General features: G+C 36.0%; 1 protein-coding gene across 1 annotated transcript in view; it reads right to left on the bottom strand.

Annotated features, from left to right (window-relative positions):
- The window catches only part of KIAA1549 (KIAA1549 ortholog), a 161804-nt gene that overhangs the window by 100853 nt on the left and 44230 nt on the right, over positions 1-16721 (bottom strand). The window contains exon 2 of the mRNA XM_051963238.1: positions 2190-4955. Coding sequence (XP_051819198.1) covers positions 2190-4955 — 2766 coding nt within the window. The remainder of the gene's footprint in view (positions 1-2189; positions 4956-16721) is intronic.

Here is a 16721-nt window from a genome sequence, read left to right as displayed (position 1 = left end):
AAATAATAACTCATTTCTACAGCTTTAACATGTACAAGCTCCTTTCCTCATGAGGTCTGAGAAAGCCAACGTATGAATTTATTTCTTTTATTATTTCTATTTGATATAAAGGAACGCTTCTATGTGTTTGTAGGAAACTTAGTAGATAGTGAGAAAGGAAGGCTGACAGGGAAAGAGAGAGACAGACAGACAGACAGAGAGGGAAGGGAATAAAGAAAATAGGGACAGAAAGAGGGAGAGGGATAGAAAGAAGGAAAAGGAAAAAGAAAAAAGAAACTCTAGGGGTTGCACAGAAAATATTAGAACTGAAGAGCAATACAAGTGTCGAGCACGCAGATAGACCAAGCCTAATTCTTTTCAACTTCCCCCCTTTCTTTCCTGAACAGCCCACTGTGGGGAATGTGGGACAAACAACTGCACATGCTTCTTCCTAGAGAGACAAAAGCAGTACTTCCCTATGTCTCCTGGCCCCAGCTCCACATTCAAGCTTCTCCTGCACCTGCCCAAACCCCTCCCTAAATATCTTGCTGCCCCTCCTTAAACATCAAGGATAATAACTGAAGGATGAAATTGCATTCATTTTTTGCATAACTGGAGGACAGAATTAACAAGAGAAAAAGCATACTTTAGCAAGGACAATAAAAAGTGTACTTCTTTGATTTGGATCTATGTATCTCTGTGAGTTATTTGTTTCAGCTAGGGCAAGCCATTTAAATCAAGAACTGAAATAAAGTGAACTTGAAACCAGAGTTTCCAATTGATACATCACAAAATGTTAAGTAATGATTTTTAAAAAATAAGATAAATATGCAAATTGATTTTAATGAAAAATGCCATCATTGTAGTGAGCAAAAAGGGTTTTGCTCTGCTTTTTTAAATGATCATCACATGGACTGGTGAAGGCTCATTCTAAGCTGTTCTAAGGAACAGGGTGGGGAGAGTAAGGAGTTTATACTGCCTTGGGGGTGAGGGTAAGGATAAGTATAACTAGAGAGCAAAGGAAATGGCCAATAACTTTATTCTCATTTTTCTTGCCTCTACTTGTATTTCTATTTTCCTCTATAACTCTATTCTTCAATTGCTTTTGTCCTCCTCCATTTTCACATTGTCCTCTATCTCTACATTCCTCTCTTCTCTTCTCTTCCAATTACTTGCTTCCTTGTTCTCCATAATCTCTATTTCCCCTATTCTTCCTGAATGAAACTTACCAAATAAAAGACAAAACAAGTATAGACAAAAGTCTTTCATTAACTGTTATTTATTTAAGCATTTTTCACTGGACCTATTTTCAAGAACATCAAAAGTTATTTATCAGGAAAAAGTGAGGAGTTGCTGATTTATACTAAGTGACCTATATTACTTTACTATAATCCTTATGATCTTCTGCGCTATCAAATGCACTTTGAAGTATGATAGAGTATTAACAACTAATAAGAGAAAATTTTACTAATCTGAACATTTAATCATTTAATTCATACCAAGGTAAGAATCAGATTAGAGGTAGTAACAGAATAAGGGGATGACTAATTTCATTTTCCATTTTTTTCCTTAGATTTCCAGTGGCAACCAAAAGGAATATTCAGAGAATGTTAGATTAAAGATACCCTTCTTTCAAGGAAGCATGTATATATATATATTTATGACAATACAAATATATTGTTGTTCTTATCCTCTCACTCATGGTAAATAATAGTTTATTCTAGATATGTAACAATTTTATTTATTTATCATAGCATCCATGAATATGAGAATCACTGTGGCAGAGTGACTAGAAGGCTGGCTTCAAAGCTAGAAAGATATGAGTTTTTCCTGCTTCTTTAGAAAGTTACTTAACTTTTCCCAATGAAATAACAGATTTAATTATTATCGCTATCTATAATGTGAGTCTAAATTTGGCAAGAAATTGTTGATAGAATTTGAGTCAGGAAGATTTGAATTCAAATTGTCAAAAGCTTAACCTTCATGTGTTTCAGGGAGTTCCCTAGAACTTTCCTCCACTGACAATTCACTACCCAGGAAATCAGAGATCTCCATATTTCCATCACTGTGAGTTTCCAGGAGAGGAAGAACAAAACCAAGGACGCTAATTTACAGCGTAGCCACCATGATTTGGCACCATGACGTTTTCTTCTAATGTGAACTAGAAAAGATCACTTTAACCAAAAATATGACTCCACAAAGACACTTACCAGCTGTGATCAAGTAAGGATCAGGAACTGTGATATCACACACATATGGCTGTTTGGTAGTTATCAAGGCTGGAGTTTCAACCAGAGTTTCAGTGGTAGTCACAGGATGAGTGACAGGGTCCACAGGATGAATGACGGGGTCCACAGGATGAGTTACAGGGTCCACAGGATGAGTGGATGATAGGGCAGGAGGAGTGCTACTCTCATTTGGACTCTGATTTGTTGTTTTGTGGCTGAGGGTAGTATCAACAGTAGCAGCACTCACATTAGGTCGGCTAAATATAGTGTTTAAAGGCTTGGGTGATTCTGTGGGTACAAATGATGAGCCCACAAACAATGGCTCTGTAGATAAAGGTGAGAGGATAAACTCAGACATAGATGAGGACGTTGGAGATAGAGATGATGGTGATAAGGATATATCAGTTATAGGTAATAATACAGTACTAGAAATGGTCTGAGAAAATGAGGAGACAAATTTGTAATCATCTGTAGCACTGGTATGCTCATCTAAAGGAGTAGGTGTTGAGAATATCATTGAAGATTCAGCAAAAAAAGATGTCATCTTAAGAACAGTCAAATGTGATGGCAACTGGGTTCCAAAGACTGAAATACTGGGAGTAAACTCAAAACTGGAGGCAAATAGTGTAGAAACTACAGATTCGTGGGAAATGGATGAAAACTCAAGGTAGGAGGTAGTTTCTGTGAAAACTGAGGTATTATAAATTTCAAAATCTGGCTGTAAAATTGATGATGCTTCAGAAAATTCAAAGGTATGAGATGAGAAACTTGATGATGGTGCTATTTCAGAATAATTTATGGATGGAACAGGGTGTGTATTTAAATGATGATCTGAATTTTGCCATAGTTGCGAAAACTCAAGGTCTGTTGTGATGCTGGCCAAAAATTGAGGTGAATGCAAACTAAGAGAGTCAGATGATACAAAAGCCTCCACCATGGTTGACAAGGCCTGAGAAAAAGATGTTGACAAATCATTTGGCATCATAGAATTCAAGGTTATAATATCAGAAGATGAAGGTACCAGGCCAGTGAAATTCAAAAGAGTTGAGAAAATATTGGATACAAAATCCAAAGTACTTCTGGATTCATCTTCTGAAAAACTGGCAGATGTCTGATCAGAGAAAAATAAGGGCTCTATTGAAGGGACTAAACCATGAGACTCAAAAAGACTTTCATTTCTAATAGCAACTGAAGACATAGTCATATTGGAAATGATGGAGGAAGATGAGTCAAGGAGAACACTGGTAATGTCCAATGCTGCTGTTGCACCAGAAGGTAACACTTCAGTTTCAGGAACAGAGAGGAGACTGTAAGAAGCAGAGTCAAGCATTGAACTTACAGAGGGTTTTTCACGGGACTGATATACTGATGTAGACAAAGCACTACTTGGGACCACATCCATTAAAGCTGAAATGCTAAAGTTCACATCAGAGACTTCCATGAACCTGGAAGACAGTGACACTATTGGTCTTGAAGGGAAAGAGGTATCAAACTCTTGAAACGTTTCCTCAAAATCAGAGAAATCATCAATCTTACTATTTAGTGATATGCTGCTACTCGCTTGCAAGATGGAAAAGGTCAATGTCTCAGCATCATTTCCTGAACCCATATCTTTCTCTATGAGACCTGTTGAGATAACTTGCTGGGATGGAACCAAACTGCAATAAGGGCATTGTGTCGAGGGTATGAAAGAGGGCAGAGGGCTTATGAACTCAGTATAGCTGCTATGACCTGGTACCATTGAACTCCCAGGGAATTCTGATGTTTCACTGAAGTTGCTAGGAAGAAAAGGATTAGTTGTAATATCATCTGGTTGTATGGGAAAAGATACAAATGGAAGACTAGATGAAAACAAAGCAGAGTTTATGTTGCTCATAAAAGCTAGTTCTGGCTGTGAAACACTTGTAGCCAGGGAGGTCCTTGGAGTCAAGGTCTCTTCTCTGCTCTGATTCATATCAGGGTAGGTTTCAGGGTATTTTTCTGTACTTGTTACCATAACAAGTGGTGTTGTTTCACTCATGGGAAAACTGAAAAAGGTTAGCTGCTCCATTACAGTACCACTCAGTGGCTGCAGTAAAGAAGACTCAGGGGTGAGCAGCAGGCTTTCAACGTCTCTTACTGAAGCCACAGTCTCTACCACTGCAACACTTGGTAAATAAACAGAAAAGTCAGTGGAAGAAAGCAAAAAATTGCTGCTTGGGGTCAGAACTATGCCATCCGAAGAGAAATGATCTGTCTCAGTGGCAACATTAACGGGGCTGAACACATCAGAGAGTGACGTCATCTGTGGCTGTGTTGTGCTTTGCCAGGTTGTTATAATATCTTTAGGGTGCAAAGAGGTAATTGGGAATGAAGGTGTTAGCACAGTTTCTAATGTTTCTTTTGATGGCTCTAATAGACTCACTGTGGCATGCGCCACTGGAGAAGATGTAGCAATCCAGTGTGTTTCTGGAAATGAATTAAGCAATCCATCACTATTTAGGAATGCCTCATTAGTTGTCACTGAGAAATAATCTACAACTGAGATATTTAGTTCTGCTGTATTCGGATTCATTTTTTCTTGGTTAAAAAAGGTTGTGCCAAAAGAAGTGGCAGATGAAGATACTACCACATGGAGAAAACTGTTTTCCTGGGATTCTGGTGCAATTTCTGCTAAGGCTGCATGCGTAGTGGTCTGCACCGTATTCTTCTTCAACATGAGCTCCACAGAGTATAAAGAAAGATTTCGCTGCTCCAGAGACAGGTCATCTAATAAAAGAAAAAAAAAAGTAAGATCAGCGATAAGAATCAAGCTAAAGCAATAAAGCCTGTACATAATGATATTTCACTGAAAAGATACAAATAACAGTCTCCATGAAATCAGAGGATTTCAAAGTTGGAAGGTATCTCAAAGGTTATTTAATCTAAACCCTCATTATAAAGTAAGGAAGCATGTATCCAATCTAAAATAACACCAAGTAAGACAGCATGGAATGAGAGATAAGAGTCCTAGATTTGGAATCAAGCAGATGAATTAGAATTCTATCTCTGAAATAACGAGCTGTGTAACCACAAGCAAGTCATTTAACCACATATTCAAAATGGGGAAAATAATAGTCGCATTATTGGGACTGCAGTGAGACTCAAATAATACTCAGTATTTATATAGTGCTTTAAGATTTGCAAAGCAATATACAAATATCTCAATTTATCCTCACAAAAACCCTGGGAAATAGATGTTGTTGTCATTATTATTCCTATTCTACAGGTGAAGAAACTGAGGTAGACAAAGCATACATGACAGCAAGAGAGTATCTAGAGGCAGGATCTGAACTCAGGTCTTACCTCTAATTCCAAGTCTAGCACTGCAACAATTAGTTGCCAAATAAGAAAATATATTTAAACACAGACGCTACATATGTATGTCAACTATTATCTTGGACCATGGTTATTTTTCTTGTTCCTACTTTTCCCCTGAATGTTAACATCAAAAAAAAAAAAAAAATCCTAGTGAGGCTGAAATTCAATGTTTCAGATCAACACAGTTTTGATGCATTTTCTTTGGCATTTTTGATAAAACACCATGCCAAAGCAAGTTTTAATGAACCCTTGTAAGGAGTAAGCTAAATTATGTAAGACAGAGATATGGAACAAAGACAATGACCCAATCCAAAAAATGGATTAATCTTAGCCTAGGGTCTTCTGCCTGACTTTTGTTCACTAGCTGGGTACAGTGACTGATTGTCTCATCTGTGACAAGAAAGCTATCAGCCTGCCCTTCTAGAAAGATGATCTCTAGTTACTGTAAACCAGCTGACCAGAGCTGACTGGAAGATGACCAGGAGAAAGTAGTACCTTTGCTGCAGACCTTCGGCTGAAATCCAATAAGGTGTTTACAGTAAGAACAGTCCAGCTAGGAAATAGAGAGGCAGGAAGTAGCCCTAGCTGATAGATGTACTTACAAAGTCTTTTAAGGTTTACAAAATAATTTTTCACCACGATTCTATGGTTTAGTTAACACAAACACTAGTATCTACATTTTATAGATAAGTGAATTCAGACTCAGAAAAGTTAAGTGATTTGTCCAGAAACACATAATTAGTCTTTGGCTTAATATCCAAACTCAGCTTTTCCAACTCTAAATCTTCTACAATATGCTAATACTAATCATATGACTGGTTAAATACATTTATCTATCAGTATGGACAATAAGTGTGCTGTGCATCTCACTAAAGGCTACTAATAGCTAGAAAAAGCCCTAAGGGAAAGGAATTTTCAATAAACAAGACATTTTTTGTTTTCTTGTAGAGACCTTTTTTGTTTGGTTTTAAAAGCAATTTATTATGAATGCATACCTGAACAATATAACTAATATGCATAGTTAAGCAAAATAAATCCTAGCTTTGTTAGTTGGGCTCAAAAGCATTTTAATTCATTCAATATAGTGACTGAGAGAGGCAGCTAGATGGTATAGTGTACAGAGCATCAACCCTGAATTTAGAAGGACCTGAGTTCAAAGCCTGCCTTAAATATTTAATACTCCCAAGCTGTGTGACCCTGGGCAAATCACTTAACACTGTAGCTCAAAAACAAAACAAACAAAAGAAAAGTGACAAGAAAAATCAAAGAGAAGCAACATGGTACAATAGATATAGACCTAGTCTCAATCTGGGAAACCTGGGTTCAAGGCTTACTTTGAAAATATGCTACGATTTTAATCCTAAACAAAAAATTTAACTTCTCAGCATTACAGAAAATTCTCTAAGACTATAAATTTCAGAGGGGATGCCAACCTGCCTTTGTTAAACGAGTTTTCTCATCCAAGAATTCCCTATATTAATGATATTACAAATCCAGTCCCTAATACAGAGATTGTGCTAGTGTTCTTTTTAGTTCTAGTTGTTGTATAATCTTATCTGATTCTTTGTGACTCCCTGTGGGGTCTTCTTGGCAAAGATATTGGAGTAGGTGGCCATTTCCTTCTCTACTTCATTTTATAGGTAAGGAACCTGAAGTAAACAGCATTAAGTGATTTACCTACGGTCACAAAGCTAGTAATTGAGAACAGATTTGAACTGGAGTCTTCTGACTCCAGGCCCAGTACTCTATCCACTAGTCACCTCACTGCCCAGTATTAGTCCTAGTGTTTGGGACCAGCTTCTTCCCCACTAGTCTTTGGAATGAACTTCAGCAATGGACAGCTCCTAAACTCTAGTAGTGTTTCCTTTAAAAGAAACAACTGGATAAGAGCAGACAAGAAGAAATCAATAGGCCATCCAAGTAAGCATGTTCAAAAGGAAATGAGGGATGCAGAACCAGAGAAGGGAACAGAGTGAAGAGCTGGAGACAGGGGGAAAAAAAAAAAGAGAGAATAATTCTTAAGGCAGGATGGGGAACAAAAGAGAAGTGAAGAAGACTGCTTCAGAAACTAAAAAAGTTTTTAAAGAAGCTATCATCCCATCTCTCTTCTCCCACACTCTCTACATTAATTCTTTTTACTTCTTTCATTTCTCAATTCCTTGAAAACTGGCTTCTAAACATAACCATTCAACAAATTGCTCTCTCCAAACTTATTAATAAGCTATTAAATGCCAAATCCAGTGCATTTTTTTCCTGCTTTCATCCTTGATCTTTCTGTGTCCCTCATTTCTAGAATTCACTTACTCCCTTCTCCCCTCTTCTTCTTTGAATCATTAGCTCCCTTTAAAGCTCAGATCAAGTGCTAGCTTCTGACCATCTCCAAGCTGCTGGTATCCACAAATGACTTTGTCTTTACTTTGAACACAAATATATAGATGTAACATATATGTAAATATATGTATATGTTTGTATGCACACATCTTATTTCACTCATAATTTCTCTCCTAGTAAAATACTGTTTCACTTTTGTCTTTCTATCCTCTAAACTCTAGCACAGTACTTTGCACATAGTCTTTAATAAGTGCTTGTTGACAGAATGATTGAAGAAATAATGGTCAATGATGCAAAAAAAATCATAATAAAATGATAACTTACATTTATATAGTGCATATCCTATGTGATAGGCACTCTGCTAAGTGTTTGATCCTTACAATTTACCCTGGGGATTTTGGTGTTTCTTTTTTTTCCTTTTTTTTTTTTTGGAAAGAGTACAGAACTGTTATTTCATCATCTATTCAAGAAAGTCATTCTGGATGAGGAAACTCTCTCTGTATCAATTCAAATAGATATCATATATCATGATCAAATATTCTATGACTTATAATCTTGGAGAGTTGCCTGACACATTAACATTAAAACACCTGGAATTTTAAACTATCTCAAAGGACTAAGTTGTGTCAGTTGATACAATGTATGTGTATGTATGTGTATATTCTGCACACACATACATAGGTATATATATATAGACATATGTATACATACATATGTATTATATCTATGTATATATATTTCATAAAGCAAAGAAAATAGAGATTAGTAGGATGAATTTTTTTATTTCAAGGCTAAATTATATACATATATTTTACATCAACTGGTATATATACCTGGTCCTTCTGGCCAATAATTTGTCATTATTCTCTTCTATATGTAGATGTATTTTAATAGCCAGCCTCTTTTCTTTTTATTCTATACTTTCTCCCATGGTAAAGCACCCTACTATAAAGCAGCTCAGTGGTACAGTGCATAGAGAACTAGGTCTGGATTCAGGAAGGCCTGGGTTCAAATTTGGCCTCAGATACTTGCCAAATGACCCTGGGCAAGTCACCTAATCCTGTATGCCTCAGTTTCCTCATTTGTAAAATGAGCTGAAGAAGGAAATGGTAAACTACTCCAGCTATCTGCCAAGACAATCCCAAAAGGGGTCATGAAGAGTCAGATACAACTAAACAACAACAGACCATATTATGTCACTATAATGCTGTAACCTTGGACCTTGGTTCCCTCCTCATTAAAATGAGGAGAGGGGACTACATGATTTCTTTTTTTAAAATTTTTTTATTATAGCTTTTTATTTACAAGACATATGCATGGGTAATTTTTCAGCACTGACCCTTGCAAAATCTTCTGTTCCAACTTTTCTCCTCCTAACCTCTACCCCCTCCCCTAGATGGCAGGTAGACCAATACATGTTAAATATGTTAAAGTACATGTTAAATACAATATATGTATACATGTTTATACAGTATCTTGCTGCACAAGAAATAACCCGAGAAGGAAAACAAAAATGCAAGCAAACAAAAATGACTACATAATTTCTAAGATACTTTCTAACTCTAAAAACTAAGAAAGAAAGAAAGAAAGAAAGAAAGAAAAAGAGAGAGAGAGAGAGAGAAAGAGAGAGAGAGAGAGAGAGAGAGAGAGAGAAAGAAAGAAGAAAGAAAGAAAGAAAGAAAGAAAGAAAAAAGAAAGAAAGAAAGAAAGAAAGAAAGAAAGAAAGAAAGAAAGAAAGAAAGAAAGAAAGAAAGAAAGAAAGAAAAGCAGTTATTGAGTTTGGCAATTAGGAGAGAGTAGTCTGGAGAGGATATTTTCAACAGGGATTAACACCAGACTGGAGTGAAGGAAGGACTGAAAGAGTGCTGAGGAAGTAAAAGCTGAGAGTACAAACTAACAGTTCCAGTAGACCTCTCTAATGAGAATATCCTTCTAATTATTCTAACTGTTCTTCTCTTGTTTCTTTATCCAAGAAGAATAAAAGCTAAAAGAACAAAATTACAGTTCTTGTACAGTTACAAGAGTACATTAGAAGGTACTGTGGGTTAAGTCAATGGATGTCCACACTAAGTTTAGAATTAATACAGTGGGCTCCTGCCTAAAGAGTATCAGAAATTAGAGGAGCAGAACAGAGTCTTTCTGCAGATCATAGTGGAGTCACTTCATGAGTGGTCCCTGCATGTCCATTATGGGTGGAAGAGGAGGAGAAGCAGGAATCTAGTTGGGGGATAAGTATAAATATATCAAAATATAAATAGCAAGATAATAAAAACAATGTTACAGGGCAGTACATAGTTAATTTCCCAATGGCCTTCATAGGAGAGAGAAAGCATTATGGGCTTGAGATCTTGGAAAACTTTAGGGAGGAAATAGAACTTGAACCAGACCTTGAAAAAAGACAAGATGCAGGTAAATAAAGTGTAGGAGAGAGGGAATGGGTGGTGTTGAGAGTGGTGATGAATAGCAGAAACAGAAGCACAGAGATAGGATATGTTTGAGGAATAGCAAGTAGTTCAATCTTGCTAAAATATTCAGTATGCATAAGGACATCATGAGAGTAAAACTAGAAAGGAGCCAGATCATTCAGAATAAAGTATCTTTCTCTTTTTGTTGTTTTGTTTTGTTTTGTTTTGCCTTGTACCTACAGTAGAGTAAATGAAAAATTTTAACAGGAAGAGATATATACAAAAATGATATTGGGGGAAATTTATTTAATAGAAACACAAGATAGACTGGAAGAAAAAAAGGTTCAGGTAAATCTAAGAGAAGACAATTGTAATAATCAAGGTATGAGGCATAAGAGAATGAATTAGAATAGTGTCAGAAGGCATGGAAAAGAAAAAAATAGAGTTGAAGAGAAAATGCTAAGGAAAAATCCACAGGACAAAGACACAGAGATGAGGCACAAGAGAGAGGAGGAGAAGGAGAAGAAGGAGGAGAAGAAGAATTAGTCAAGGATAACTCCAAGGTTTTGTAACATGTTCTAGAAATTGAAATTTACATACAACATGAAGGTTAACAGATTAAACCCTCCTCAGTTCCCTTAGAAGTTACTCAAATACTCAAAATTTTGTATGCTAAAAGATACCAAAGAGAGAAAAAAAAATTTGATTACAAGGACCATAACCCTTTCAATATACTATCAATCTCTATTTAAAATAGATAAAATTTAAATAGAGAACGTTTTTAAACATTTTTTGTAATTTTGTTTTGTAATTTTGCTAAACTACATATGCTTCTGGCAATATGGCCTTGGGTTTAGGATTTCTTGCACTAGAACTTTAATTATTTATCTGTCATATAACAAGCATAAGTAAAGATGAACATGATACTTTTTACTGCTTCTGTAAATCAACAGCCTTCCTTTAACAGCTGTTCTTTTCCAGTTCAAAGGTCAATGGAAAAAAATAACTTCTTAGTGACTCCAAACAATCAGGATTAAAAAGACTACAGATCTATATTGGCAGAGGTTTGCTGGAAGTTCTTAAAACCCATGAAATCACAAGTCTAGATAATAAAAATTCAAAACAAAAACACAGATACTTTTTCATTATCTATTTCATAAGGCTATCTAGTGAAGAAATTACTTTTTAAACCTCAAAGAGCCACATAAATATCAGTTATTCCTGTTCTCATTCATATTTGTGTCATGGAAACAGGAAACTCCACCATTGCAGTAGGTTTACTTCCCTCTACACACAACACATACACACACATGCACACAATCAATAAATCAATCAAACATTCATTAAGCATCTATTATGTGCTATGCAATGAGCTAAGCACTGTGACACACAAAATTGTGTGCTATACAAAAAAGCTACAAGCTCAGCTTCTGTCCAGGTACCTCCCCTGGGAGTACTGCCCCTTCTTCACTTTGCAGCCATAGGCTAATTTGCGTATTCTGGGGGCAGCTGGCAAGGATAAAGATATGTAATAAAAAGACAAGTGGAAAAATGGAAGTCAAAGGAGTCCCTCGGAACCCCAAGACTCAATGAGACACCTCACTGAAAAATGATACATAGCAAAAATGTTTGTAGCAGCTGTTTTTGTAATGACAAGAAACTGGAAACTGAGGGGATGCTCATCAGCTGGAGAATGGCTAAACAAGTTATGGTATATGAATGTAATGGAATATTATTGTTCTATAAGAAACAATCAGCAGGAGAACTTCAGGAAGACCTGGGGAGACTCACATGAACTGATGCTGAGTGAAATGAGCAGAGCCAGGAGATTATTGAACATGGCAACAAGATCATCAGAACTGATGGACAGGGCTCTTTTCAACAGTAAGGTGATTCAGGCCAGTTTCTATAGACTTATGATGGAGAGAGCCATCTGCATCTAGAAGGCAGATTGGGGACTGAAAATGGGTCCTATACTATCACCTTTTTTAGATGGTGTTTGCTTGCTTTTTGTCTTTTTTTTTTCATTTTTGATCAGATTTTTCTTGTGTAGCATAATTGTGAAAATATGTATAGAAGAATTGCACATGTTTAACATATATTGGATTACTTGCTCCTTGAGGAAGAGTGTGGGGTGAAAGGGAAGAAGGAAAAATTTGGAATACAAGGTTTTGCAAGGCTGAATGTTGAAAACTATGTATGCATAAAGTTTGAAAATAAAAAGCTAAAAAAACTTTTTTTTTAAAAGAAAAATGACACAAAGAGGGGACAAATTGGAATTGTCCTAAATAAAGAGGAATGAAAATTGGAGACTAGAAGGAACAGAGATGGCAAAGAAAGTTCCTATAGCCATTTGAAGAGAGTCTTTGAATGGAGGCATCCAAGTCAAAGAAAAGAAAGTTTGAAATAGCACAGGGACATTGAAATTCCTGTGTCTGAATGACCTGGAAAGATTTAAATAGCCCAGAGTCTGCCTTATTTCTGAACAAGATATAATAGGGATTAAACTCCCAGTGTGATTATTTCACAAAGAAGTCATTCAAGATGTGGTACCACCTTTTGAAGATAGAGTGAGGATAAGAGATAGGAAGGAGAATAGAAAGTATCAGCAGAGTAGGAGAGAACACTGATGGAAGGCAGGAAGCAATGAAGCCACATTGAGGATACAGGCAGTGAAGCAATAAAGCAAAAATGGAAGGACCTGCCAAAGAACAACAATGCGATCCCCAATATCAAAAAGCCTCATTCATAGGAATGAATTGGTCCAGATCCCAAGAGAAGGTTGGCTTCTAGGAAAAAGGTGACTTGTTTGACTCTGCATTGAACCCAATATTCCTTTCCTTTCCTAGAATATCAACCAGGGCAGTACTCTAAGTCCCCAAAATTGCATAGATTCTGGGGAAATAATCACCAAAAAAAGAAAGAGGATTTCTTGATGGCCTATGGGCTTAGATGAAAGTCTTTTCTATAAATATGTCTTATTTTGACTCCTTACAAGACTAAGAGCTTGGAAAACAGCTGATGACTTTTTTTTATCCATCTATTTACTTGTTCTTTCATTCATTCAATAAACACTTAGTAAGCACTTACTATGTTCCAGGCCCTCTGCTACATGTTGGAAATTTTTAAAAGGACAAAAACCAGTCCCTGTCCTCACACTGACATTTCCTAAATTTTTCCTGAAAGGGTCAAACAAGTCAGAGAAACAAATTGAAGGCTATCCATAATGTACCAAAGTTCTTCTTGTCAGAAGTCTTGGGCAAAAGTTTACACTTGTGTCCTCCACTCCCATTATGTATATAGGACAATATCTTCAATAAATATTGGTTGAATTATGGGGTGTAAAATGCTGGATTAGTCATTTTCTATCTGAAGTCCTATGAGTTCCAGGGCTATGATACTATATGTGGCCCTAAAACTTGAGCCCCACATTTACATGGGACTAGACTTAATCATGTGTATGTGTGTGTGTGTGTGTGTGTGTGTGTGTGTGTGCGCGTAAATATATGTATGTGTATTTATAGGCAAGTAGATGGCTCAGTGGAGAGAATATTGAGCCTGGAGTCAGGAAGATTTGTCTCCTTAATCTGAACTCAGATACTTCCTAAATGTATGAGTAGGGACAAGTAACTTAACTGTCTGAGTCAGTTTCCTCATCTATTAAATGAGCTGAAGAAGAAATAATAAATCATTTCAATGTTTTTGCCAACTAAACTCCAAATACTACTACATTACTAGTGGAGTTGTGAATTGGTCCAGCCAATCTGAAAAGCAATTTGGAACTATGCCCCAAAATCTATGAAACGATGCAAACTCTTTGATCCAGCAGTTTCATCACTAGGTCTGTATCCCAAAGAGATCATAAAAAAGAGGAAAGGACCCGTAAGTGCAAAAATGTTTGTAGCAGCCATTTTTATAGTACAGGCAAGGATTTGGCTTGAATGGATGCCCATCAACTGGGGAATGGCTGAATAAGTTGTGGTATATGAATGTTATGGAATATTATTGTTCTATAAGAAACAACCAGTGGGATGATTTCAGAGAGCCCTGGAGAGACTTATGTGAACTGATGCTGAGTGAAGTGAATAGAACCAGGAGAACTTTGTACATGGCAACAACAAGATTATATGATGATCAATTCTCATGGACGTGGCTCTTTTCAGCAATGAGGTGATGATTCAGGTTAATTCCAATAGACTTGTGATGGAGAGAGATATCTGCATCCAGAGGGAGGATTGTGAGTCATGAATGTGAAGCACGAAATAGTATTCTCATCATTTTTGTTTCTGTTTGCTTGCCTTTTTTTTCCTTCTCACTTTTTCCCTCTTTGATCTGATTTTTTTTTACACAGCATGATAAATGTAGAAATATGTTTAAAAGAAGTGCACTTTAACTTATATTGGATTACTTGCTGCCATATCAGGGGATATGGGGGGAAGGAAGGGAGAAAAATTTGGAACACAAGGTTTTGCAAGGATGAATGTTGAAAACTATCTTTGCATATATTTTGAAAATAAAAAGCTTTTTTTTTTAAAAGAAAAAAAAAGAAAACCCCAAATGTGGTCATGAAGAGTCAGACACAACTAAAATAACTTATCAGCAACTAAAAATATATATTTACATATTAATTTGAGCTTCCAGAATTATTTGACTTTAATTTCTCCTCAAAGCCATACTTTAATTATAAAAGAACGATGTCTTAATTATTCTTGTAAGAGAGGATGATCTGTCCTTTCCTTCTCTCAGTCATTTCTTCCAACAAATATTTATTGTGTGTACTCTGAAAAAACATAGGCACAAGACAGAAAATGCATTATGAATTATTCTGCATTTTTAGTACAGCTATGAAAAGAAATAACACTAAAATTTTAAGGTCATTGTCTACATATACTAGGGATACAAATAAATGTAAGCTAAGGTTTCCAACAGTAATACAGAACAAGAAATGACCATTGAATTCTCCTGCTTACTGAACACACTGTTCTACAATGTCATAAATAACAAAAATGTAAGAAATGTGTGTGTATTTATATATGTGTATTTGTATTTGTAAGTATGTGTATATATGCCCTTGAGGGCAGAGACTGTTTCATTTTTATCTATGCCTTTGAGAGCAGACACTATATCATTTTTATCTCTATATCTGCAGCCCCTAGATCAGTGCAACAGGAACAGTAGTGTGTCCTTAATAAATGCTTATAGACCAACCAATTTCTTTTATCTCTATATTCTCAGGAAAGGACAGTGTTTTGCATATTCAGTTTGTTGAATCCCATTTAATGCTAGAGCTGAAAAGATCTATAGAGTCCAATTAACATAATCTAATCATTTTTATAGTTAAATGTGTATGTCTATATGTATATATATATATTTATAAAAATTTATATATACACATACATACATATATATATATATATATATACACACATACACACACACACACACACACACACACATATATATATATAACTTTTTCCAGGATAAATTGTTCTCCAAAAGACAAATAATTAAAAATGAAGCATTGGGTCACACTAAAGGTCTATAAGGCAGGGTCATATATAATTGTGTATAATCCTATAAGGAATATGAGAAATGAACCTTCAAAATTAAATGAGCTAATACTTATGTAGCATTGTAAGGCTTATAAATTGCCTCACTACAGCCATATGAGTTAACTTGTATAAATATTACTATGCCCTTTTACAGATGAGAAAACTGAGACTCAGAAAGATTAAAGCCACTTGCCACATGTCACATAATCACATCCATATGCAGGTCTCACAAAATCGCAGAATTTACTTCTTTTTTACAGGGATGTGCTTATTCCAGAGAGTCAACTGTTACATTTTCAGTGGGGAGTATTTATAGCTCAAAAATTGGCAAATGCTACAAATCAGAGCTTGGTTTATTGTTTTGTTGATTGTTTAGACTTAAAGTGATAGAATAAAAATAAATAATGCAGATGAAATTTTTAAATGTGTTATGTGCACATTCTACCACCAACCTTACCTTGTGGGTAAACACCAGCACGCCTGCATACAAGTATTCAAAATGCATATTAAATAACAGCAAGATATTTTGCTGGGATAGAAGGAGTCATTGGAATAAGGGGAATCAGGAAAAGCTTCACCCAAGGGGAGGTACCCGAGGCAAGAATATTAGGAATTCAGAGAGGCATAAATGAGGAGGAAATATATTCCAGGGATGGGGAACAGATGGGTTGTTCAAGGACAGAAAGATGGGGGTGGCAACATCCTATATAAATAATAGCAGGATGGCCAGTTTGGCATTGGGGGAAAAAATTCTAACAGTACCAATTTCTTCCCCAATTCGTCTGTTGTTGTTTTTTTTCCCTTAAAATATACTAAGAGATAATGACTTCTCCAAATAGTATGTGACAAAATGCATGCCCTTCAACCCAACAATACTACCACATATA

The sequence above is a fragment of the Antechinus flavipes genome, chromosome 5 (genome assembly GCF_016432865.1).
Source record: "Antechinus flavipes isolate AdamAnt ecotype Samford, QLD, Australia chromosome 5, AdamAnt_v2, whole genome shotgun sequence".
NCBI classification, from domain to species: domain Eukaryota; kingdom Metazoa; phylum Chordata; class Mammalia; order Dasyuromorphia; family Dasyuridae; genus Antechinus; species Antechinus flavipes.
The sequence above is the reverse complement of the archived record's forward strand: the minus strand, read 5'-3'. Positions and strand labels throughout refer to the sequence as shown.